Source organism: Diabrotica undecimpunctata, chromosome 4 (genome assembly GCF_040954645.1).
Source record: "Diabrotica undecimpunctata isolate CICGRU chromosome 4, icDiaUnde3, whole genome shotgun sequence".
Classification (NCBI taxonomy): domain Eukaryota; kingdom Metazoa; phylum Arthropoda; class Insecta; order Coleoptera; family Chrysomelidae; genus Diabrotica; species Diabrotica undecimpunctata.
This window is the reverse complement of record NC_092806.1, coordinates 57,609,966-57,637,704: the sequence shown is the minus strand read 5'-3', so window position 1 is coordinate 57,637,704 and position 27,739 is coordinate 57,609,966. Positions and strand designations below refer to the sequence as shown.

General features: G+C 31.5%; 1 protein-coding gene across 5 annotated transcripts in view; it reads left to right on the top strand.

The window, feature by feature from the left end:
• Lar (tyrosine-protein phosphatase Lar) overlaps positions 1-27,739 on the top strand; it is a 1,676,858-nt gene that overhangs the window by 261,411 nt on the left and 1,387,708 nt on the right. Inside the window, exon 1 of one of the 5 annotated variants that reach the window (XM_072529512.1) lies at positions 6,749-6,837. The exons of the other annotated variants lie outside the window; for them this stretch is intronic. Within the exon in view, the coding sequence (XP_072385613.1) occupies positions 6,783-6,837 (55 nt within the window). The 5' untranslated portion in view covers positions 6,749-6,782. Of the gene's footprint in view, positions 1-6,748; positions 6,838-27,739 lie in introns of those variants that run through there. 5 annotated transcript variants of the gene reach the window in all.

Below are 27,739 nucleotides of genomic sequence, written 5' to 3'. Positions count from 1 at the left end.
GTGTCCATTAAAATGGGAACAAGAATCATAGGAGACTTATTCCAGACCAACCTTGTTCAAAATATACTTAGAAAAAGCCTTAACTACATGGAAAAGAAAATGCAAGGGCATGGGAGTACCGGTACGAAACGAATACCTATATACGTTAAGCTTTGCAGACGATCAAGTAGTGATTGCACAAGACCAAGAATATCTCAGTTACATGATAAAGAAACTACAAGAAGAATAAACCCAGGCTGGCCTAGATATTAACCTTTCGAAAACAGAGCACCTGTAGATAGGTTGACGACAACGTAACAATCGAAGGAAAGAATAAATTCAAATACTTGGGTTTTATAATCACGAAAAAGACAACAACAGAGGAAGAAATTAAGCAAAGATTAGGACAAACAAGAACAGCAATCCGACAACTTAACTCAGTATGGTGGGATAGACACCTAAATATGAAGACAAAAACATAGATTAATAAAACGTTATTGCGAAGTATTATGACATATGAGGCTGAAAATTAGATTATAAACAAAATAAACAGCAATAAGACAGTAGCAACAGATACGGAATACCTGCAAAGATGTTGCAGAGTAACAAGAATGGATAGGAACAGTAATAACGAAATAAAGTTAAGAACATCAATGATGGAGATGGACAAAAACGATGGAGAATGAGACAACAGAGAGAAATAGAAACGGTTGAGCGAGGGAAGGCAGGGAATACTGTAGAATCCCTGAATATATATACGACTTATTCTATTCATATATTTCTTTTATTGTCTGCATATTTCTTGTAATTCTTCCTAATTTTCTCATCTCTGCAGTTTGTAATAGCATTTGAAATTGAATAAAAAACACATCGGATTAAAACCTCGTTATTTCAGATCTGTTTTTTTCCAGATTCGCGAAAAGTCCAAAGATCTGGTTTTTATAACGTTTTTTCATGTGAAATGTTGAGCAGATCCACGGCGAGGGATTTGGATGGCAGATGTCTGGTCTGAGTTGTAATAGCTTGCCTGACTGTTCGTACCTGTAGACGGTGGTATAAACTTTTGTTTGTAACATACCAAGATGCATTGCAAATCTGGTGCAGCACTTTTGATTTGAATAATTGAATTTTTTATATATTGGTATTATTTGCTGTTTCCCAAATGTGTGCTGCATATAGCCATATTTGTTTTAAAATATGTTTAGATGTATATCGTAAGTTTGTTCCGCAAGTTAAAATGAAGGTGTTGAATGACAGGTTGAAGGTGTTTCTCCTAATGTGGATGCCCCAGTTTTACTATCCAACTGAATCCCCGTGTGTTTAACCATGTTAATAAAAGATATGTTTATTTAAAAGAACCTTTTTAGAATGACTGTTTCATTATCAGTGCTGCTACTAGGTATACGTGTGTGAAGCCACTAAATATATGGGTAAAAACCCTTTAAATGTTATTAGATTCTCTTTTTTCGTCTTTCTTTTCTTTAGTTCCTAGAATCGATTTTGCTCTAGTTAAATATTTAGTCAGCTTTCGTTTTATATCTTTTTTAATTTTTTTGCGTTTTGGGTCTTTTCGGTTTTTCCATACCTAGAAACTCCTCTATTGGTTTATGTTTTTTGCCTGTTGACTGATCTTACATCTGAAGTGTACCCAAACTAGTAGGTAGCTGTAGCATGCACCTCGTCTACTTTTTGCATCCAGAATGTTTGTTGCTGATCTGTTTTCTATCAAAACCTGATATATTTGGTTTACAACATCTCCTCCAGGGAATATTCAGGTGCCTTTTTGTATGTTTTTGTGGTCAAATATGGTAGAACTAATGATCATATTTTTACCAGCTATAAAGTCAATAAGACATTGGCCGTTTTCATTCGTATTTTTATGTAGGCTATACCTCCCAATTACTCCGATGTATTCTTTTTTAATTACTAACTTATGCCCATGTTATTATATCGACTAAGTAGTCAGTTGACTACGAAATGATAGAGTTATACAGTTAAATTATTTTATAGGACATCATAAAAAATTTAGTTTCTTTTATCAACAATATTTTTTAAGTCCATTTTTTAGTATTAATGAAAACAGGTAAAACGTATTTATTGTATAACGTTCGGTATAGTTAAGATAAAACAATTTTGTCGCTAAAAACCGACACTCTGTGCTTCAAGTCTTATCTATTTTTTCTGCTTCTCTAAAGCGTTATAATTACATTTCTCTATTATAAAGTTTATGATGGAGAGATTAATGGTGGTTGTTTCTAACTAAGTTCGCTCATTTCAGAAGCACTGCGAGAGAGAGACGGCATTCTATAAAAAATGTCACAAATTTATTAATTTCAACAAGACTCATTTAATAGAAGGGCGAGAGAATTGAGACAAAAACATTCGCGGTTTATTTGCGATGAGAAATTCAATAAGAATAATTTAACTGAGTTTATTGTAAGTTTAAAGGTGAGAAAAAACGATACAGTGAACTTAAAACATTTTTTTCTGAATGTCAGTTAGGTTTTTTTAACGAGTGATTAAAGGTTGGGTGTTGATTTATTACGTTAGTTCTATTATTGGAGTTTTTTTGTGCTTCTATTTCTATGGAATTTCTTATTATATATATATATATATATATATATATATAAATATGTATGATATGTGTGAATAAGACTAATAAAACTTTCATATTAGCTTGAAACTTACTTTAGATGCATTTATATAGAATCTTTTTGTAATTGTTGTTAATGTCCCGCATTCTTTACTGTTGTGTTTTTCTAGCTAATTTCAAATGAAGCAGTTATTCCCAAACCTATCAAAAAACGCTAAAACCTATAATAGAAAGCCACAAAGTAAAGTTGCAAGTGATAGCTTATAGTCTAAATTTATCAAAGGGTATCGTTTTTACTATTATACATAAACATTTTGGTACGAGAAAGCTGGTTTTCAAATGTATCCTCTCCCGAATACTTATTATTTTTTAGTTGGTTTAGGACCATTCTTATTTCAGAGTTGGTTAGTTTCGGTATTTCTTCTGAGCAGGTATTAATTCTACTTTGTTTAGTACGTTGTTGTTGCGGTTGTGCTTTTACCGAGTATAATTTAGTGGAGAATTTTTTGTGGCCTTGCTTATTTCCTTTTTCTGTCGTTGTTCTCGTTGTATACATGTATATATATATATATATATATATATATATATATATATATATATATATATATATATATATATCTTTATCCAATATAAATTAAAGATCACTCAGAAGAGTGGTGGGTTTTTTCGGTCAAAAGGTGGAGAAAAAAGACAAAGTTAATGGCTACTTCATCTATTTATTGAAGACGTTTCGCTTTCTTAATCAGAAAGCATCATCAGTTCATCTAAAAAGAACAATATGAAAAAACCACACAAGCATGGAAAAGTTGTTACATGTGTTACCTTAAAAAGATATGTAGCAGTCAGTGATATTAAAGTTGTAAAGACACTTAAGTAAATGGACATTATACGATTACGATGTATAAACAATAAATTGAACTAAATAAGTTAACAATTTGTTCAAACTAAGCACAGCAAAAAGAACATGTAATTATGTTTTTTATACAAAAAATGTATAAGTAAAAAACATTGAAAAAGAGAATGAAGAACTATGAAAATCCTAGATGCACTTCCAACAATACAGCAATAGTTATGATTTGATTTTAACTTTAGTTAGCATTATTATATTAATTAATATTGAAATTAAATAATTTAATGTATAATGAAATTACCACTCCTGGCTTCTTGAATGCTGCCGGTAAAATGGCGTTTTATTAAGACAACCACGCCACCAACGCAAAAGACAGTAGAACCTTGAGGTCATTTATTATGACAGAACAGTAAGGTGAAATATTAGGGTTCGTATCCTGCTTATGTGGTTATTTTATTCTTTTTTTTTATTTTGTGCCCATTGATTTATACACTGTACGTTACATTTTCTTCTAATGTCTTCACTACTCTTTCGATCTCTCAGCGTATTTCCTGTAATTCTTTTCAGTACTCTCATCTCTGCAGTTTCCAGTTGCCTTTGCATTGTGGCTGTTTCGGGTCTTGTTTCTAAGGCATATGTCATTATTGGTCTTACACTGGCTTTATAAATTCTTAACTTATATAGTGTTATTAATTAATCCTGCTAGTCTATTTGCTTTTTGTAATTAATCTCTCACTTCTTTGTGTCCAGGTCTCCATAGCTAGACAGTGCAATTCCCAGGTCTTTTATTTTCATTACTTATTCAATACCGATGCCATCAATTTCTATTTTACATCTGGTTTGTTCTTTGCTGATTACTATTGTTTTCTTGGATATATATATATATATATATATATATATATATATATATATATATATATAAATATATATATAATATGTATATATATAATAAATGAAATAATAATAATAAACTAATAAGCTTATGGTTTTGTTTATATCGACAGTCACTAATATCCTGTATAGCTTGTATGTGGAGAACGCCGTTCTCCAATAATATCCACATGATAAGCAGCAACAACGAGTGACAAAAATCTAATGTCAAAAAAAATGGTACGCTTTATTAATTTATCTTTTTCCGTTGTTAAAATATTCAGTAAGTAAAAATATAGGGAGTATTATTTTAATAAAGAAAAATAGAATAAAATGTCGCATGTAGAGGATATAATTGTGATTTGATGAAGAGATAAAAAACTCGAAATAATATATTAAAATAAATATTAAAAATAGTAAAGAATTAAAAAAGATAATAAAAATACTAAATTGAAACTATACAAGACAACAATAAGACCAGTATTAACATGTGTGTCAGAAAGAAGTATATTTACAATGGGAAAGGGAAACGGATTAAAATTCTGAAAATAAAAGTTATAAAAACGATAATGAGTCTAAGATAGATTAACGATAATGAAATTGGAAAGTTATTGTATTTTTAATTACCAGTTGTCTTCTGTTGACGTCTTAACGACTTATTAATGGCTTCCGGTGTCTCAGTCTCCTGAGTCCCCAGACAGTTCTACACTGTTTACTAATCACTGCACTACTACTACAGGCGTAGTGGCCGATTTATTTATAATGTTGATGATGACGTATTTTGGGTGAAGATTGGCGCGAAGATTTCTGACGGCGGGATTTTGATTGGTAAGTTGAGCGGACGATATTTTCTTTATAAGAGGTCTCCATGTCGAAGGTAACCAGATGCAGTCTTTTTTTTATTGACACAATTTAACCTTTTTTCAATCTTCATGGTTTCCCGGATAATTCTTGGTTTATAGATGCGATAGTGGCTATAATTCTGGAGTTTTAAAAATTAATTTTGCACCTGTATGAAGATGGCGTTGAGCTAAAGCTGAAATTGAAACGGAATTACGCACAGAAATATAATTTTCATACAACCTTTTTGAATTTTACGATTTGTTTATTCTACAGTAGATAGGGGGCAGTCTGCATTAAGAATTTCATGAACTGTTGTTCATTTGATGCGGGAAGTTTTTGTTGGGATATAAATATTGTCTTTATTTATCTCGATATAAAGATTTTGTTGATTTTGTTAGTGACACCTTTGATGTAGGGGAAGAAAAGCTTTTATATGATTGTTTAATTTGTATTTGGGTTGAAATTAAGTGGGAAATTAATACCTGGATGCTCCTATTGATAATTTTCTCGGTAATCATTTTGGATAAGGGCTCGTTTTAAAGTAGAAATCTCAGCAATTCTACTTGCATCATCGCAAAGGGTAGATACAAGGGTATTAATGACTATTTAATAACTAAATTATTTAATGACTAAATTAAATTAATTTGTGAAGGTGGATGATAAGAGTTGTCGTACAAGTAACGATTGGTATGGGTGGGTTTTCGGTAAACAGAATGACGAAAATCTTAAGAATGATTTTTCTTTATGATAACGTCAAAAAAAAACAGGGAAAAATCAGTTTTCATCTCCATCGTGAACTGACTACTGGGATGTATACCATTCATATGAGTCGAAAAGACACTAAATCATCTCTGTCATGTGGTCCAATGACGAATGTGTCATCAACATATCGTAGCCAACATGTGGGTTTGAGCATTTATGTAGATGGCACTGTGATCTCGAAGTCTTCTCTAAATAATAAGGCCTAAGAGAACCCCTGTATCACAGGATTTCCTTGTTATAGAAACTAAAGAAGAAGACCACGAGGTAGGGCAAGGAAAAAAAGGGTCAAGAGGAAGAAAAAATAAGTGAATTAAGAAGTGAAAACTGTAGGTCAATAACAGCGTTAAAAAAATTAGAGTAGTGTATCTGACTAAGCACACCAGTAATTGTGAAGATTCATTAAAATACCGATTACATCTTCTTATTATATATTATGAGTTCTAGATTATTATTATTAGACATACATTGGTTTTTAAGCAATTTGTATTAGCGTGTAAAGATATGTCGCCGTTTTGATTTTAAATTGGTAATTTTAAGGCATTCGTTTTTAAAGATTTTCAAACTGTCAGACATAAATTGGTATAAACAATCCACTAGTTAGTTAGTTTATAAACCATGTAGTGTAAACATTTCTTAGCTTTTGCTTATATTCGTATTATGTGATATTTTCATTTAGGTTTGTGAGTATGCGTTACATAAAAACAAATCCAATTCAATATACTTGTATTTTTCTTATAAAATCTTCAAAATAACAACTATAATCTTTTATCACTGCGCATATAATTATTCTTTGTTGACCTGTGAAAAGGTTAAACATATTAAAAACATATTTATATATCAATTTTATTAGCAGTTCGTGGTTTTCACTTTAAATGATAGCTAATAATGAAAGTTTTGGCGCTGCAATTATTTGTGTACATAGAAATATTGTTGGTGTATGGTACGTTTTTATTTATTTCAAATTTTTTTAAAGGAAAAAATAAAGTCCAGCGGTTTTTACTTGAAATTTTCGTGTTTGTCAGGCAAAAGTGTTATTTGTAAACAGCGCTTTTAATTTTGCAACATAATGGTTCATACCTCTGCTATTTATGGCTACAAATTGTCATGCAAAAATATAAATATAAAACAGGTTAAACTATAGTATAATAAAGATGCTTTTAGTTTAGCGGTAAATCAAAAATGATAAGAATGTTGTTACAAATCTTTCTGTGTATGGCAGCTGTGTGTTTTTTATAAATATATTCTAGTTGAATACTCTATTCTGAATACTGTAGTGTGTATATTATGTAATAATGCTTTATTCTGTAATGCTGTAATTCCTTAATAAACTGCTTACTTTAAATATTAAATAAACTAGCATTTTATTACATTTTTACTTTCAAATCACATTTTTAGAGATCCGTTATTGAGATGGCTTTTCATTAGCCCCATACACTTTTTTTAATTTGTACAATTCGGCCAATTACAATGGATGTATGATTTAATGCCGGCCCTGGGGTTTTTGTTGCGCATAGACAGACACACCAACAGACAGAATAAGCAAATTATATACATTGATACGGTCCTGTGATATCCCGTATGTCGCTATACGTTCATTAGTAACGCAGATACGGTTTAGTATCTACGCCTTTTGGTAGTCGCGTTGTTTCTTTTTCTATCTTCATATCGTTCTTATCCCCATCCCTTTTATTTAAAGCATCATACGTTTTAATTGAACCAATAACAATGGATGTATGATGTTATACCTGCGCTGGAATTTTCGTTACGGGCGAACAGACAGACACAATAAGCAAAATATGTATATATTGATATTGTCATGTGATATTTCGTTTGTCGCTATACGTCCACTAACAACGAACATAAGGTGTAGTGCCCTTTTGCTAGTCACCTTATTTCTTTTTTCTTAATCTTATATCTAATATAAATAACCGTTACCTTCTCTTCTTCCATTTAACGCATAAGAGGCTCCATTCGGAGCAATAACAATAGAAATATGATGCATTCACTAACAACGAACGTCCACTAACAACGAACATAAGGTGTAGTGCCCTTTTGCTAGTCACCTTATTTCTTTTTACTTAATCTTATATCTTATATTATAACCGTTATCTTCTCTTCTTCCATTTAACGTATAAGAGGCTCCATTCGGACCAATACGGACCAATAACAATAGAAATATGATGTAATGCGGAGTTTTCGTTACGAACAGATGAACCGACAGACAGACAGACGGAATAAGCAAATTATATATACTGATACTTTCTTGCAATATCTTGTATCCCACTATACGTTCTACGTATCTCCAAATTCTTGTATTTCACTAAGGATGTAGTGCCCTTTTGGTAGTCGCCTTTTTTGTTTTATCTATATTAGTATAATCCTTACACTCTTTTTTTTTCTTTAACGTATCACACGCTATAATTGGACCAATAACAACGGGTAAAATAAAGTATATTTATACTCCAGTCTTCAGAGAGTTGGCTCCTAAAAATCATACGAACAAGCTGCATTTGCCGAGATAATTTGAAGCGTCCGTCGATTTTGAATGTCAGTTACGCTTGCGAGATCAATGTTTAATAAAATTTGTATAAGCTCGACGGTAAAAATTCGATATCTTTTGGTCCAAATGTCCTATCGACAAAAATCTAGATGCGTTTTAAAAGTAAAGAGTGAAGATTTCGTATGCAGTTTTTGTATTTTGCTGCGAATAAACTCAGTTTTCATAAAGGTGTTAAATAAATTAACGTAGCACGATTTTTGCAATTTTTAACGATGCTTGTGAGATCAATAAAATTAATCACTTTTATTGCCAGTCGTAGTAAAATTTCTATTTTTAAAATGTCTCATATTTGTTTCAACAAATATGAGGCATTTTAAATATGAATAAAAAACGCAGAATTTTATGTTTCACAATACAAATAATCGCATGTCACGGGAAAGGCGTCCAAGAAAACGGTTTTGGGTGTAGTTTATAGCAGAAGTTTAGTTCTTTTGAAAAAAGTACTAGTGTAATAGAAAAAAAAAAGTTTTAAACGTTTTAGATCGTTTGTTATGTGAAAGTTCAAATTCTGCGTTTTTAGGCATATTTTAAATTTGTGGCCAAAACTTTAAACTAAAATTTCATGCTAAAGGTTTTGAAGGTTAGGCTCTGGTAATCGAAACTTAATAGTAGCCACTCAATGAAAGGGATATATTGTATTGATCTCACGAGAAGTATAAAAAATCGCGCTAATACCTTTATAAAATCTGAGTTTATTGCATACATTGCAACATTTTTGTTTCTGAAGAGATGACGACAGCAGTAAAACTAAAAAATTGCTTTTCATAACTCCCTAACAACTCAAAGAACAAATTATTAAAGTGGCCTGTATATTTTCTTCCTTGAATAATCGGGTGTATTTACATCCTCCGAGTTTTCGTCCTTCTTTCTTTCTTTATTTCCACGTCTTTCTTCACCACTTCTTTTAATAAGTTACAATAATTTTTGAAAGTGAAATCTTTTTATTTCTTTCTGAAATAACTAAAAACTCCCGGCTTGATTAACCTTTAACTACCCGCGCTCTAAAATCTCACGCAGCTACCCGCGCGGTATATTCTATACACCATAATTATTAATATCAGATTCAATACATACGAATTATTTATATTAATGTATAGGGATAAAAAACATGATTCCTTAATTTTTATGCATTTTTAATGATATAAATAAAAAATACTTTTTTTTAAAGACAAAATCTTAACAAAGAAATAACTCGAGAAAACAAGTAAATTCTTAAAATGAAAACTTCACATGTGTTACTGTTAGTTTATATTATTCACTGCTTGCTTCTCCATTTTTGCAACAATCGCATGTAACAACTGTTTTCATATGTTGTTTGCAAACTGACTTATTGCAACTTCCGCAGATAATTGTTGTGACTCCATTGTTTTTCCTACCGCAAATGAAACACCGCGCTCTGATCTTTGCAGGTGGTTCCTCATTGTCCTCTGTTGATTGGTTATATTTCGCCAGAAAACCTTTTATATCACTTGGCAGTGATTGAATACTGGCGCGTTCAGAGAGGTATGGCTTCATCAAACCTAAGGAAAGCACTTTCAAAAATTCCCGTCTATGCTTATAAGCTGCATTGACATGAGTTGCATTATAGAGAAGTTGTCCATTGATTCCCGCGATGTTCATGAGTTGGAAAAATATAGACAATGGCCATCGTCTTGTTCTTTTTGATACTGAGTACGTGCTACACATTTTATCAACAGTATCAACTCCACCTTTGGTTGCGTTATATTGTAAGATGATTTCAGGTTTACTCGACACTGGATCTATATATCCATCCTCGTGCATCGTTGAGATCAATACAACCGCTCTATTTCTTTTCGGTACATGGGAAATCAATGTTACATTTTTTTTTGGAATCCAAATAACGAAGATTTAACAGGTCTATTTTTATGAGGTAAACACTCTTTCGGTATTTCCCGTTTATTTTTTTTTCATGGTCCCAATCATGGTAGTTTTCTCTTCCAATAATTCCTTCGCTAGCGGATAACTTGAATACCAGTTATCACATATCAAGTTCCGATAAGTACCTTTTACTTCGTTTAACAAACGGTGCACAATTGCACTAGGTGTATTTGGCATGCTGTAGGGGCCTTCGGGGTGCTTACTACAGTAAACTTCAAAGTTTGACACATGAGATGTTTTTGCATCACACAATATAAAAAGTTTCAGTCCGTACTTCGCGGGTTTGTTGGGAAGATATTGAAGAAAACTACAACGCCCTCGGAAAGGTATCAACATTTCATCAATTGTTAAAAATTCACCCAGAGTGTAATTGTCCTTGCAATTCGTTACGAATGTATCTATGACCCATGTTATTGCAGCTAACTTATCTACCTTTTTTCTTTCATTTCTGGTACTTTTATCATCGAATCGAATCACTGCCAGTAAAAATAAGAACCCGTTTTTGCTCATACATGCCCGAAAAATTTCAGAGCCGGTGCCATCTGTTGTCCAGAGCTCCAAAAAGTGGGTATGATTTTGCTTCTTGTATCCAGGTAACAAAAGCAAACCTATAAATACCTGCATTTCTACTTTTGTTACGTCTTTTGCATCACGTTCTCTCATAAACTGTGGCTTAACATTCGTAATGTGTCGATTCGTGCATTTAGTAATGTACTCTATCATTTCATCTGTGAATATTCTCATAAAATCATCTACTTCGTTTTGAATATCCCTTGCTTTTTGTTTCACGTCAGGAAATATTTTTACAAGATTTTTAGCGCTGACTTTACTTAATTTGTTCTTGAGTGGATTTTTATTCCATCTAGTCAGTTTATCTTTGGCAAAAAAGTAACTGCTAGATTCAACATGTTCTAAATCGTCATGGGAGTCGTTACTTTCGATTTCTGATTCTGAGTCATGTTCAGTCTCCTCTACGTACTCTTCAGAAGAAGTATCAGCATCGTCGTTTGGTAATTCTTCTTCCGAATCGGAATTGCAAATAACTTGAGCCAGCTCCTCTAATTCCATCTGTGTTAATTTGTTAGGGTTTCTGATTTTTACTTTGTCCCTAAAAATAAAATAAATATATAATAAAAATAAATAAAATAATGAAAATGTCCAAAAAACAAAAAAAACACCAATTTACTGAACAAATAATTATACTTACATTGCTACCCGCGCGGTGTATTTTATTCACCAAACTGTATTGCACAAAGAAAGTGATACTTAAATCATCAAACTCTACAGCTATCGACGTGCAACTGCGTGTGCACGTAAAAAACACATCGTTCCAAGGTTACATAGAGTGTAAAAAAGTGGGGTATACGGAATTTGGATTTTATCGTTGTTTTAGTAGAAATGGTGTATTTTATACACCAGGGCGGGTAGTTAAAGGTTCAATAAACTGGTTAAACTTCACCAGCTAAAAACAGCTTCGGTTAAATCTTTAAGTGTGTCACTGGTCTAGAAAACCGCCTCGATAAACGCTTCGGTGAAACCGCGGCGTGTCATTGGCCTTAAGACAATGCATATTATTTTATAAATTTTCGAGTTGTTTTTTTTATACAAATTAATTTTTATACATAATATTTTTTACAAATCAAGTTTCCAAGATGTTTTTTTAGTATTGTAACTTTGTATGGTTTTGTTTTGCATGTCTGGTTTCTTTCTTATTTATATTGATCAATTCTGTTGAGCAGATTTTAAAGAACACCTGGTCTGTAGAGAGATCGGATGGTTCATGTCGAAATCTTTAAATCATTTACTCTTTTTTGGTGTACTTGCCATCTTTTCATTAATTCGGATTTCATTTTTTAAGCTCTCGTAACAGTTTTTTTTATCAGGTAAGATTATTCACTGTACGTCTAACCCTCCTACTTTATCCGGGCTTGTAACCTGCAACGATATTTGCTCAGTTACTTATTTTAGCAAAACTACTACTCGTAAATAAATGAACTTATAGTTATCACGAATTTTATCTAGACCTACTTTTTATAGTCTCGAACGATTTATATCGAACGCTACTGACTCTAACAAGGTTATTTTATATTAAGCGGATCGGAAAAGCTTTTAGCTTAATACTTTTTGTGTATCGCTTATGTTTTATTTTATAAGAGTATATTACCATTGAATTTTCAGTGAAGCAAAATCCCCGATGTCTAAATTTCCATCCTGGATTAATATTTTATTCCCAAGAAGCTTTCAGTTGAAATTACACATTATAATACATATACAATACAACGGATCATTGTTTATTTTATTGATTTATTAAATGAAGTTTAGTGATTCTTAGATTAATATTTAAATTTTGAAAGTGTTTTTAGGCCAGGACCGATAATATTTGAGATCAAAAATATAGTCTGAACGTGGAACTCATTGGAAAAGGAACAAAGTGTTACAGAAATAAAAAAAAAATTTATTTCTGTTTTATTTCCTTTTGATTTTTCACAAGTTGCGGAAAAACTCCAAGTCCTATGTAAAAAGTTAAATGGCAAAGTTGTAAATAATAAACAGATGTACAACTTTTATCTTGTAACGGCTAGCCCATCCATTGCACATTAAAACCCCTCAGGGGTGTTGTTTGGCATAAACTAATTAATTTTGGAGAAATCTAGAATTATTAATAAAATAGGTTTTCAACACATCTCTTTATTAATTGATAAATTAATAAAATAACAAATTGGAATTTAACAATAATTAAAAAATTGAGGTTTTGATAACAGAGAATTAAGCATCTATACACAAATTCAAAGAAAGAAACAAACTTAGTTTAACGTCCATAGGAGATCCTGCTGTTGCTCTCTTCTCAACTCGATCCATAAATTGTCTGCATCAAAACCATGCCTCTATTTTCTTAAACCAAAACCACGTGTATTTTCTTAAATCTAAATCAGGTGCTTTTTCTTAAATCTAAACCATGTGCATGTTCTTACATCTAAACCATGTGCATTTTCTTACATCTAAACCATGTGCATTTTCTTACATCTAAACCATTTGCTTTTTCTTAAATCTAAACCATGTGCTTTTTCTTAAATCTAAACCATGTGGCTGGAAAAACAAAAGCCGATATAAAATTTGTCATGACACGAGTTTTGTCCAACAACAGAAGAATTCTGGCAAGCGGAAAGTTCTTCTCTCTAAGACCTGCATACCTATTCAGAGTTCTCTGATGTTGCCAAAACTCACGAATTAGCAATTGCAATTAATAGATTAATTAATTATTAAATGGAAAACGAAAAAGCCAAATTCTATGATTCATGCTAGTGAGATTTATATTGAATTATTATTATTATAGCAAGTATAGGTAAAAAGAAAATAATAATAAAAATTCTAAGCGGTTTTTAGGTACTAGCGTACACAAAATTATAAGAAAAACTAACAGTGCTCATGTTCTTGATTAATGTATGAAAATATGTTGTTGTAAAAAGAACAAAGTATTAAACTTACCCAGACTGAAATCGTAGGCTTCCACGGCCAGAGTCAGAATTATAGTTTATTCCTCTTCCGGGTTTGGACCGTGTCATTTGTGAGTGACCCAAAAGTGGGTTCATCTCACTTGTGAGATGAACCCACTTTTGGGTCACTCACAAATGACACGGTCCAAACCCGGAAGAGGAATAAACTATTACCCAGACTGTTGGAAGTTTCTGACCACGAAGATTTATTTTTATTGAGTACCTTGTTGGTTGCTGGTTTATTTTAAAAAGAAAGCAAATCGAATCGGATTCATACAAGTAAATTATTTAGTAGTGGGGTTTCTGTTTCTTGTATGACAAAGCAAGCGCAGGTACAACTACGAGGGGACTTAAGAAATTAATCGGTGAATTTATTTGTAGTAGAAAAATATTGAAATGAAATATAGGAATAAAAACAAAGGAAAAAGAAGTTATTATCAACGAGAATCAAATAGTACGAGCAGAAAATAATGGAAAGTACTTTGAAATTAATAAGAACAAAAATGTAACGTTTTAATCGTTACAATCTTCACACTTTTTAAAAATTTAATTTTAATTAAATTTAATTTAGAGTAATTTAAATAAGTGAGTTTTTGGTTTTTTATTTTCATCTTTAAAAAAAAATTTTCCACGAAATTTGGTAAAAAATTATCTTTTTAGGTATGTCCCAAATATACCAAATATTTTTTTTTAATTTAAATTCATTATTTGTTACTCTTATTTTGTGCTTAATATCTAACTGAACTAATCTCCAATTGCAAATTTCTCACGTTAAAATGTCTTCTATTTTACACAAGTCGGTGTGCTTATGTTCGTGGAAGACTCTACTTGTAGATGGCGTAAACAAAATATAGCTTACTATTGCCAATTTTTTTAAATCATTTATTAAATTCTATAACATTTATGTCAAAGAAAATCTATTAATATATAAAGTAATATTATAAATAATAAAATTCTTAGTGTTTTCACATGCTGAGCTACTCTCTTTCTTTTCAGTTCTTTCCTTATAAAAACTTGGCATACAAGCAGTATGATAATGCGCTTTTACTGCGACTAAACCTGGCAATTTATCAAACGATCTGAAAAGTTGTTATCGAAATCATTTAATTTTGAATATGCTGTAATATATTATCTCTTGTATCGTTGTTTTGAACAAATCGAATTTTTTCTTTTTTCGAAGTATTACCGAAAAACCCACCGCGGAGAAAGCAATGAGATTGGAAATTAAATGTAAGGGCGTCTTTATTTATTTATTTTCCATCCTTTGCTTTTCTCTGTCTTGCACTGCGAAATGTAGCTACATCAGTCTTATCATTATATTGACTTTGACAAGTTTGATTATTAAAAGCTGATATTACAGTCTTAATCTTTTTGTAGTCGATTCTTTTCTGCCGTTACCCAAAAAAAATATTTAAAACTGTTTTTTTATTTTATATACTTGCTTTTTGTTTATCATCTCTCTTGGAATACACAAACAGATTTATCCAGACTGATAATCTAAAAAACTACAAAGGCCTAAAATGTCCTAGATGAACACTGAGTTTTAACTAATTATTAAAATTACAGACACCAATAATAAAAAAAAACAAATATAATAAAACGAATATAGTCGAAGACTTCTACAAAAAGGACCCTTAAACGAGCGGGACATATGAGTGGAATCCAATTTAACGTACGCCATATTTGTTCAACCATTTTTCACCAATTTATTACCAATGATATAATTATTCAGCCCTTAACTACCCCTTATGAGAAGTCAATAATTCTGTTGGTTAATATTTAAGGTATATATTTATGAAATACCACAGTGTTTTTCTAGGTTTTTACGATTTTATTACCACCCTAGTCATTTTTTATCTCTCGGCTAACAATTGTGGGAAGTCAATAGTTCTGCTAGGTTTAAATTAAAGGTGAAGAAGTTTTTTATATATAATTTTACTGTACTCTATTAATAAATAAAATGAGAAACTGATCTGATAAGTTTTTACTAAATGTTAACCAACTTCACCAATTCCGCCAGCTACACATTTACGCTATAAAGCAAATCTTTCGGAAATATGAGATACTACAGGGCTAGATACGGAAGTATTGCGAGAAATGGGCAAAGAATGCGAAATAATAAACACAATAAAAATAAGAAAGTTACAATATCTGGGACACGTAATGAGGGGACAGCGATATGAACTGCTAAGGCTGATAATACAGGGAAAGATAAGAGGAGGAAGGAGTATAGGAAGAAGGAGAGTGTCATGGTTGAAGAATTTAAGGGACTGGTTTAAATGCAGTTCTATAGAACTCTTCAGAGCAGCAATAGATAGAGTAAAGATAATGATGATGATATCCAACCTCCGATCGGGAGACGGGACTTAAAGAACAGAACACGGCTAGATTTGTACCAATTTATTACCATCCTAGTAATTTTTCATCCTTTTTAGAAATACAAAAGTGCTCTGCTAGATTTTTACTACATTTTTACCAGCCTAATCATTTTTTTCTCAACTTTTTTAATTGCAAACATTATGAAATGTTACTCTGTACTAACTAATATTTGTTTTTTAAATGTTTAAATATAAAAAATATGAAAATACTTTATTCCAAAAATTATAAATTTTAACTGTTCTAAAAAGTTGACTCTGATTCGAGACGTCAGTACATATCTAAGCGAAATCGAATCGTGAGTCCCTCTTATGAAAATAAAATAACTGAAATCAAGTTGAGTTTTACTAAATACAATAATTGAATTGATACATATTTCACAGAATAATTACCAGGTAAGAAATATTCAAAATGTAATAATTTTATTACGTCTATTACATTAATTACCTAATTATAAAGGAGGGATCGGGACACCTTGCGCACCCATTGCGAAAAGATTAAAAGATTTGTATTTATTAGGTACATGCATAGACTCAGACCTGAGCGAAGTTACCGCCCTGTTTAAGAGTCCCTAAGTGTGTTTTATGCTAAGTACAAAAGTTTGTCATAAATTTTTATAAGTATATTTTTTCCAGTGTATCACATTCATTTACACACAATCACGTCAAGAGTTGATTTTCAACTCTTGAAATGCAAAAACATTATTTTTTTACGACAAAGTACGACTACGAAAACGTTGAAGTAAAAGTACAATACAAAAAAAAAATATTAAAAATACCTTTTAATTTTGTTTTGTCAGTTCAATGTCAGTTCATGTTAGAAGAATTATTGGCTTCTCATAGTGGGGTAAACAATTGTGAAGGTGGTAAATGAATTGCAAAAGCTTTGTAGCACACAGTGGTATTTGAAAATGACTTTTTTTATTTTAACCTAAGCTACCACGGGTTAGTTAAGAGGCGAAAAATTAGAAAAAATCGAGCAGATTCATGTGGTATTTCAACATTTTCATTTGAATTAGCTAGTTTAATATTCGAGCTTCCGCTTAGTAGCTTAATATTGACTTTTCACAAGGGGTAGTTGAGGGGCAAAAAATTACTAGGGTGGTAATAAATTCGTAAAAACCGATCAAAACACTGTGGTATTTTTAAAATATTTTCTTTTTAATTCTGCTGACTTGAATGTTTCCAAATAAGATTGGTTTAGAGGTACAAAATTATCAGGGTGGTCAATGTTTAGTAAAAACTTAACAAAGACACTTTTTTATTTTAGTTATAAGTAGAGGAGAGTGAATTTGAAAAAAAAAGAATTTTTGCTCTTAAATTTTAATCTAACAGAATTATTAACTTTCCATAAGGGGTAGTTGAGGTGTGAAAAATATATCATACTCAGGTGGTAATAAATTCGTAAAAAACCTAGCAAAACACTGTGGTATATCATAAATATTTTTTTTAACCGTAAGCCAGCAGAATCGCTGCCCTTAAGGGTAGTCTGGTGGTGAAAAATTACTAGACCGGTAATAAATTTGTGAAAAATGGGTGAAAAAATATTACGTAGGTTAAATTGGATTCCGCTCATTTGTCCATGCTATCTTAAGAGTCCTCCTACAAAACCTTGTACAGCTTGCAAAGTCATCTCAATTATTCAACAAAAAGAACGTCAAAAGAAAAATAAAGCGCATGATCAGAAGTAATAGCGGATATAGAGCTATTCGAAAAAAAAAAGAGCTTTAAAAGGGCTAAAAAAATAAAACTCCCGCACACGACGGTATAATTGCCGAAATCTTGAAAACCAGCAAGACAGAAACAATCTTTATATTAACAAAGTTGTTTAATTTATACTTATGGCATTACTGGATAACTTGTTGGCTTCAAATGATTGCATAATGTAGTGGTTACTGGCTGATGTTGGATTCATAGGATAGCAGAATGAAGATGCCCGGATCGAGCCCGTTTTATTTCTGAATAGCTATTAGGTTGTGCATATCTTCTGTAGTTATCATCCCATGCGTATGGTGCACCAAAAGGCTTTTACAAAGTTCCACCCAACAAGGGGAACAGGAGAAGTTGATTTTGCAAAAAAAAACCTAAGAAAAGATTTAATATGTAAAAGTACTAACACTATTTTATATTCAGAAACACTGTTATAAAAAATATGTTAGGGATCAAATTGCCAGACAAATAAAAGGGCACACTCCTTTCAGTAACATATCGTTTAAAATAAACGATGTTAAAAGAATTTCTTTTTATCATTTAACTTACAATTTGCATTAAAAGTTGTAAACAATGTAACAAAGAAATATAAAAAAATATGTGAACCTTTTTACCCGATCTAAATAAAATTTGTAAATAATATTGAGGCTATTTTCTTGTGACCTGTTCATAAAATTTACTAATTTTATTGGGAAAAGCCACAATTTTATTTTGAAATAAGTTTATTTTGACGTAAAATTTTGGATTTACTAATGGAAAAAAAAGTAAATATGTAAATCAGTTATGCCACTCGTTATTATATGACTGTTAATAGGGATAGTTCTGCGTCTGTAATTTACTTTATAATACCCATTTTAGTGAGCTTTTTAAAGTTTTTATTTCATTTCAAATAACGAGCATCATTTCACATTATGTGCACACGGTTCACTGAAGCGCTAAATGCTTTTAAGTTAAAATGAACTATTTATAAAGATAAAAGAGCAATATGCTAGTTTACTTTTATTATTTCTTTATACATGATAAAGTATAAGCTATCTTACTTATGAAGCTAATAAGGTCGCGCCCACATGCTGGAAGTCTTATGCTGGCTGGTTTTACCAATGCCAACATATTGCAATTTTGATTCTAAGTATGAGCAAAACAATCAAAGTAGTTTAAATGTTTCATTAAATGACTTCTAAAATATTTTAATAGTGTGTTATAGTAAAATAGTTTAATAAATTTTATAATTTTTTTAGCAAGGTGATAACTACTTTCGTGTGGCATTTCTAATTTAACTATTATGTTCAGATGGGAGGAAGCCACAATTATTTGATGAATTAAAAATAGCATTGTTAACTAACTAGTGTTTGACGGCAATCAATTTCACTACGGAAATCACTCTCAAAAAAATATTATTTTAAAAAATTTTGCTAAACTGTATAAACGAAGTTATTGGTTATTAGGTTATATCATTTCAAAATTAACATATTTGGCCTCGATTTTGTAGTCCTCAGCATGTAAATGATATAACCTAAAAGGGCTAAAAAAATTATAGGGTGGTATTTTTACACCACCACAGAATATCATATAATGACTGTTCTGTGATTTTTTTTGTGTTATTCTTTTTCTTTAAGTGCCGTCTCCCGATCGGAGGTTGAATATCATCATCACTATCTTTACTCTATCTACTGCTGCTCTAAAGAGTTCTATGGAACTTCATTTAAACCAGTCCCTTAAATTCTTTAACTATGACACTCTCCTTCTTCCTATACTTCTTCCTTCTCTTACCTTTCCCTGTATTATCAGCCTTAGCAGTTCATATCGCTGTCCCCTCATTACGTGTCCCAGATATTGTAACTTTCTTATTTTTATTGTGTTTATTATTTGGCATTCTTTGCCCATTTCTCGCAATACTTCCATGTTAGTTTTCTTCTGTGTCCATGCTATTCTAAGCATCCTCCTGTAACACCACATTTGAAAGGACTGTAACTTATTTATGTGTTCTTGCTTTAATGTTCAGCTTTCAAGTCCATATTGTAGTATCGAAAACACGTAGCATCTCAGTGCTCTTACTCTCAGTTGTAATCTAAGGTCTTTGTTACAGAGAATTGTTTTCATTTTTACAATCGCATTTCTTGCTTTTTCTATCCCGGCTCTTATTTCGGTTGTTTAATCATTATTGTCTGAAATCCAGGTTCCTATGTATTTGTATTTATCAACCCTTTCTATCGGTACATTTCCCAAATGTATGTTTGTTGGTATAATTATTTTTTTTTTGTTATTATCATGTATTTGGTCTTTTTTATATTCATTTTTAGTCCATATTTTTCACAGAAACTGTTTGTTTTGTTTAGCTGTAATTTTAGTTGTTCAGCAGAGCTTGCCATAATCACGGTGTCATCTGCATATCTTATGTTGTTAACAGATCTTCCGTTAATTATTATTATTTCACTTTGAGATAGTAATGCTTCTTCAAAAATGGCTTCACTGTATACATTAAATAGTAATGGGACATAATACATCCTTGCCTAACTCCTCTCCTAATTTCAGTTTCTCGACTGGGTTCATTATCTATTGCGATTTGTGCTCTTTGATTCTAGTACAGGTTTGTTATTATTCGTAAGTCCCTATGGTCTATGTTTTTTGTCTTTAGAATTTGGACTAATTTTTCATGTCTAACTTTGTCAAATGCTTTTTCAAAAATCAACGTAAAAACATGCACATTAACATTAATATCCATGGATCTTTGAGCTAACACATTAAAAGCAAATAACGCTTCTTTGTTCTGTATTCACTGGAGAGTAACCATTGTTTCTGTATGTGTCCTGTTTTGTATACTGAGTTAAATAAGTCTACTATAATGTCTAAGGTTTCATCATTTATGCATTTTAAGGTTTCTATAGGGATTTGGTCTGGACCTACAACTTTATCATTTTTGCTGTTTTTTAATGCCATTTTAATTTCCTCTTTTAATATCTTTAAAACCATATCCTCTTCTACTTCTATCTCCATCTGTTCTGTTCTATTGTCTTTGAACAGTTCATTGATGTATTCTGTCCATGTTTTTAATTTGTCGTTGGTATTCAACACAAGTTTCCCGGATTTGCATCTTTCAGTATTCCCGGTTTTCTTATTCTATTGTTGTGAGTTAACTCTTTAATTTTGTTATGTGTGTTAAAATTATCATGTCTTTTCTAGTATTCTTCTATTTCTGTATATTCTTCTTCTATTTCTATTTCTTTTAACCATTGTTCTTTCGCTTTCTTAATTCTGCATTAAATTTTTTTATCCACTCTTCTGTACATCTGATTATCTTTGTTTTTATATTGACGTCTTTCTTTCATTAAATCTAAAATTTCTTCCGTCATGCATTGCTTCTTTTTATATCTGGTTGGTATTATAATTTTTTTGAAGTTTTATCTATTTCTGTCTTTATTAATAACCATTTTTTATCCGTCTCAGTATTTTGTAGAATTTGTTCCTTAACATTCATTAATCCGTCGTTGATTTCATCTGCCAGGCGTTGCCTTATGTGTAGGTTCCTTAATTGACTTGTATCGATTTTTGCATTTGTTGTTCTTCGTTTTATTATTTTTATTTTGGGCCTAATTTTAGCCACTACTGGGTTGTGATCTGATCCTATGTCGGCACTTGGATAGGTTTTTGTGGATATAATTGCAATCCTGTATCTTTGTCTAACTAATACATAGTCTATTTGGTTTCTTACAGTTCTCTCCTCTAGATCTGCTGGTGACTTCCAGGTATATAGTCTTCTCTTTGGCATTTTGAATAATGTATTAGCTATACCAAAATTATTGTTTTGACAAAATTCGATATACCTGTCACCCCTTTTGTTTCTGTTGCCCAGACCATATCCTCCTGTACATTCTTCTACTTTTTCTTCCCCAACCTTTGCGCTAAAGTCTCACAATATAATTGTTACATCTTGCGCCTTAATGGATTTTAAAATGTTGTCTAGGTCTTCGTAGAAAATTTCAATATCGCTCTATGGTTTGTCAGCAGTTGGAGCATAAACTTATAGGATGTTTGTTTTGGGTTTGTTCTGGTTTAATTGTAAGAGTATAATTCTGTTGGAGTATGAAGTGAAATTTATTACAGCTTCATCAATGTTTTTGTTTAATATTATCCCGACACCATATCTGTGTGAACCGTCTTGACTTCCTGAATAATATATTGTTTTATTATTGATTTTTATTTTTCCTGAGTCGGGCCATTGGACATCGCTGATTCCTAAAATATCTATTTTTTGTGTTATATGTTTGTAAAAACTGTATCGTGATTCTTATTCTTCTGCTTTGTCTTTATAAGCAATTCTGCTTGTTCATTGGCGCAATGGAACCTGAATGGAAAGTTGTCCTCGATCTTTTGCGTGGTCGTCCGATACTTCTTTTGCCGATTGGTGACTTATCTCTTGCTATTTTGACGACACGGGTCTCCCCCATTCTGCTCATGTGTATCGTAATTGTGTAACGTAAGGTATGCAATGTAGATTTGTGGTTTGTGTATTTTGTGTTGCATATGTGTTGTGTATAAGATTGTAGGTTATGTTTTTCGACCTCCTGTAACTCTGCTATTGTTGTTATATTTTTGTTGTTACCTCCTTCTGTTGTTATTCACAACCAAAGCCTGCCATATTCTGCGAATGAGTGCTTCACATTTTTATTTTTTAAGTATGATGAAAGCTGCTTCTTTGACTTCAATAATCGTAAAACAAACAGACATGAAATAGAAAAACGTCAAAGAAGCAGTTTTCATCCTAATTAACGAAGAAAAATATGTAGCAAACCCATCAGCAGAATTTAGCAGGCTTTGGTTGCCCATACTAAAAGGAGAAGTCAACAACAAAAATAAAATAAAAATATTGGAGTAACATAAGGTCGAAAAACATCACCTATAATCTTACACACAATTATATGCAACACACAAAACACAAATCACCATTGCATAATTTACGGTACATAATCACACTTACATTACAGTTCACACAAACATATAACATAAAAAATACACAAAACAGTCAAAATTTGATATTCCTATACCTTGTTTTTAAAACAGAAGGAGTAATTCATATTTACGACTCTGTAATATTTGTTTGTAATTGCTCCAACCGCAGGCAAGTTTACTCCACTAAATTATAAAATTTTAACAATATTGGCATTTAAAATTCATAGGTTAATTAAGTTATATCCGCAATGTTTTGTATTATTCCTCTAATGTTTAGATTTTTAGTCTGCGTTTATATAAAAAAGTTCTTTTTAGAACGCTTTAGCGACGTAGTAGTATTATTAAGCTAAAAACATGAATTCAATGAAAAATTCCAGTGGTAATTACCTTTTTCGACTTAAAAACGTCGAGTGGAGTATCATCAAATAAACAACAATGCATTATAAGCATGTATAAACAAAAAAATTGATGAACCTGAAATGCAAATAACAGCCATGGTAACAAAAATAAAACAATCAACAGGTTTTGCAGAAGAGTGATTGTTCAAATCAAGTCTTACTAAGTAATATGCTAATTTTAAGTATTGCGAATTCAACAATTTATAGAACAATTAGAAATATTAGCAGACTAGAACAGTAAAACGTCTTGAACAATCTGGCAGTCGACCTTCTACGCTTGCAATATGATGAAAAAGTTACAGTTAAAACATCTGTACGACAGACAGTACACAGCTTCTTTTTCAAGACTGACATGCCGACTTTAAATAAAATATAAAGTGAAATTAACAACCGCACAGATCTTCCAAAGATGAAAGTTAAATATGGGTTATCGACAAATGTATAGTAAATAAATCAAATAGAAGATAAAGAGCTTTATTCAAATGTACATTGTATTATTTTGTAGATACTTGAAGAGAAGTCGAACAAATTATTTTTAATGAACGTGATGGAGACGTAATTACCTAACTTCTATAAAACAATACAGAAGTAAAGGTAAATACATTTATTTCCTTAATGAAACATAGTTAAATTACGTTCATACCAAAGTTTAAGTGTAGGTAGACACTGACAAAATACCGTAAATAGGCAGTTATTTAGGGGTCGTCTACTGGTTTAAAAAACCCATCAGGGAAAGGAAAACGCCTCATAGTTTTACATATCGGATCAGAGTTAGCTTTTGTTAATGAAGGACTTTTACTTTTTAGAACAAAGACAGAAGATTACCATGAAAAAATGAATGCATCTTTTTTACTTGTGTTTTTGAGCTTTAAAAATTATAATTTTGCAAAAAAAATTTGTTTTAAAAAATTTAACAGTTTTTCTCCTGGGCTACCTCTTCACCCTTATTTTAGGTTATCTTATAAAAGCGATTATGCAAAAAAATCTCATGGGAATATTTTGGGTATACTTTATTTTAAAAGATTGTTTTTTAGTCGTTAATAAAGCGCCTATGGCAAGACGGGCGCTCGAGCTGTGTGTATAAGAGAGAGAAACAAGATCTAGGACACTAATTTTTGCTGGTATAAATTCTCATTGTACAAATGGGTGCCCTCTTTGCCATCCTCGCGCTTCATTATTAATTAAAAAACAATGGTCTAATTATTTTATTTTATTATATTTTATTTTTATTTATTATATTTAATTATTACCATGGTTGTTATTAAGATGAATATGCCTTTGGAAGGCAAAATAATCCAGCCAGAGGTCCTCAGGCCTAAGTGCCTCTGGTCCAAGGGATGGATGTAGCTGGATAGGCGTAATCATCCGGTAATACTAGTGATACATACAAAGTGTGCATATATATTTTGTATGTGTAGTAAAATAAAAAGTAAAAGCGTCTCAATTTTAGTTTTTATACGATGTGAAGTGAAAAATAAAATCTTGTATATATCACTGGTGTTACAGGATAATTACGGCCATGGAACAACATCCCTCTCTTTGGACAGAGGCTCTCTGGGTGGATTATGTTACTCTCTGGGTGTAATTATCTTAATAACACTATTGGTGAATAAATAACTATTAAACCAATATTTTTGATTGGTAATGAAGCGCGTATGACAAAGCGGGCACTCATGTGCCTCACTTGTGCAATGAGAATTTAAACTAGCAAACATTTGTGCAATAGACCTTGTATCTTCCTCTTAGACGTACCGTAGTCCGAGGGCTTATTTTAATTTTTTTTAATGAAATAGGACCAAAATACTTATCGCAATATGATAAAACAAGGTTTGAATTTTGCATTTTTCTCAGTTCTAAATTATTTTTAACTGGAAAACGATCAAGTTTTCAGAGAATCTACAAGAGAACCTACTTTTTTCAGAATGGTTCAAGAAATTAAAAAAAAAATTGTCCGGGCTGAAAAAATGTATTGTAGTAATTTGTTTAAAAAAAACTTGTTTAAACGAATTTGAACAAATTTTCGCCTGGGCGACCTCTTTATTTTGAGATATCCCAAGAAAGTTATTATGTAAAAAAATCTAATGTGAATATTTTTCAGAACAAACTTGAGCTTTTCGCCTTGTCTAATTTGGCTATTGATGGATTAAAATAGTTAATAATCTTTTTATGACTAAAACGATAATTAAAATCCTAAATTATAAGCAAAATAAAAATGAAAAAAATCAAAACGGTTATAATTCGTACTTTATTTGTAACCAACAACATAGATAAAAGTTGTTTTCAAAAGAAAACAATTTACATTTGCCCGTACGGTTTTATATTTGTAATAAATACCTTTTTAGTACTTCAAAATCCACGTTGTTAAACCTGAACAAAGCTTAATATCACATCTCTTTTTACGCACTTCGATATACAATCTGTACACTCAACATAAACGCTAATATAAAGAGACCAGGTGTGTTTCTGCGTTATAGATACCTCTGAAATATCCATTGCCTTCTGGGAGCGTGTTTTAGGGTCTCCCTCCGGCACTTTCAGCAATATCAAACACAAACACCCAGCTATAGAGGCAACAAACGGCTTCGCACTAAAGATTCCCAAACATCAGAACATAGTGGAAACAATTCGACACCCACGTTCGCTTGATATAGACACCTCGCTGTATCCACGCTGGAGCGTTTGTGTTAATTTTGACAACGTTTTATTCTCAGTGCATGAGTTAATGGTACAGGCCTACAAAGAGAGATCCTAATTAAAAGAAACCAATTAAAAACATAATTTAAAGAACGGAGTTTGTTGAACAATACTTAAAAAGGTTTTGAGATATTTTGTTAATAAGTGATTATAATAATAGATTGTTTTATATAAATTTATATTTACGTTTCTACAATAGTTTTTGTTAATTTGGTGTGCAATCAACACAGAAATACATTAATTACACAACTATTCTTGATTAATTAATCATTTAATTATTGATTTATATTTAAATGGAAATAAGCCACAATTAAAGGTTAAAATACGTTTATTGACGTTTCAATTTCCAATTTACTAATGTTTGTATTTTGAGAACGATTTCCGAAGTGGAAATTGAAACGTCAATAAACGTATTTTAACCTTTAATTGTGGCTTATTCCCATTTAAATATAAATTAATTTAAAATGCCACAAGAAAATAGCTTCAGAACAATATTTAATTATTGATCGTACAAAGATTTTTTGACGATGGGTGGATTTAGAATTAACATCAGATAAATTGATATTGTCAAACATTATCTATATACAGAAAGAAAATTCAAACAACAACTTATAATCTATTTAGAAATTGAAGTAGGTACTATTAATCAAAATAATGTTGTATAATAAAAAAATTCAAATAAAGCAAACATTTTATTAAAAAATGAGAAAAGATGAAGCAATGATACGAAAAAAATTATAATTCGATCTTTGAAAGAGAATGTCCACAGTCAATAATTTGTTTACTCTGAAAATAATATTTAGAATAATGTTCCTAAGGTACAGATAAACATAATATTACTCAAATTGACATTTAAAGCCTATGACAATTTATCTGTTACGAGACTTTGGAAGACATTGGAAAACATTAAAATCCAGAAACTCGTATAAGCAATAAAAAATTTGTATCAAAACATAAACGACCGAATAAAGAACGGAACAGTATTCTGTAGCAACATTAGAAGAGTTGAACGCCAGCGTTACTTAGCATAAGGATATATGGGTAGAAGTAATTTTCATTCTAATAATTAATTTAAATAAAATAAGTTTCTTATTAAAACAATAACCTTCTTCTAATGCTGACTCCACTAATGAAGGTTGGCTATTTTTTTTGAACCTATTCTCTATCTTTCCATTGTTAGATGTAGGTCTCCCCCAGTTCTCTCCATCTTTCCCTATCTTGAGCTGTTCTCTGCCATGTGGGACCTCCTTGTTTCCTGATGTCATCTTTCCACCTCATCTGTGGTCTGCCTCTTAATCTCTTTGCATTGTATGGACGCCACTTTCCGATGGCATTGTTCCATCGTCCGCCTTGGCGACGTTCATTGTGTCCAGCCCATTTCCATTTCAGTTTTGCTGCTTGTTCTATCGCGTCTACTGTCTTTTTTCTGGTTCTGATCCACTGGTTACGTTTTCTATCTTTAAGTGATATACCCAACATTTGTCTCTCCATCGCTCTTTGTGCCTTCCTTATCCTATCCAAATTGGCCTGTGTAAATGTCCATGTCTGTGCTCAGTAGGTGAGCACCGGTATTATACAGGAGTTATATACATTGCTTCGTAAGTATAGAGGGATTGTTTGATTTTTTAGAACGTAAGAAAGTTTGCCGAACGCTGCACATCCCATTCTTACTCGTCTCGATATTTCGGCTGTTTGATTTTCTCTGTTAGCTCTGATTGCTTGTCCTAGATAGATATACTCATTTACCTGTTCTATTTTTTCTGTG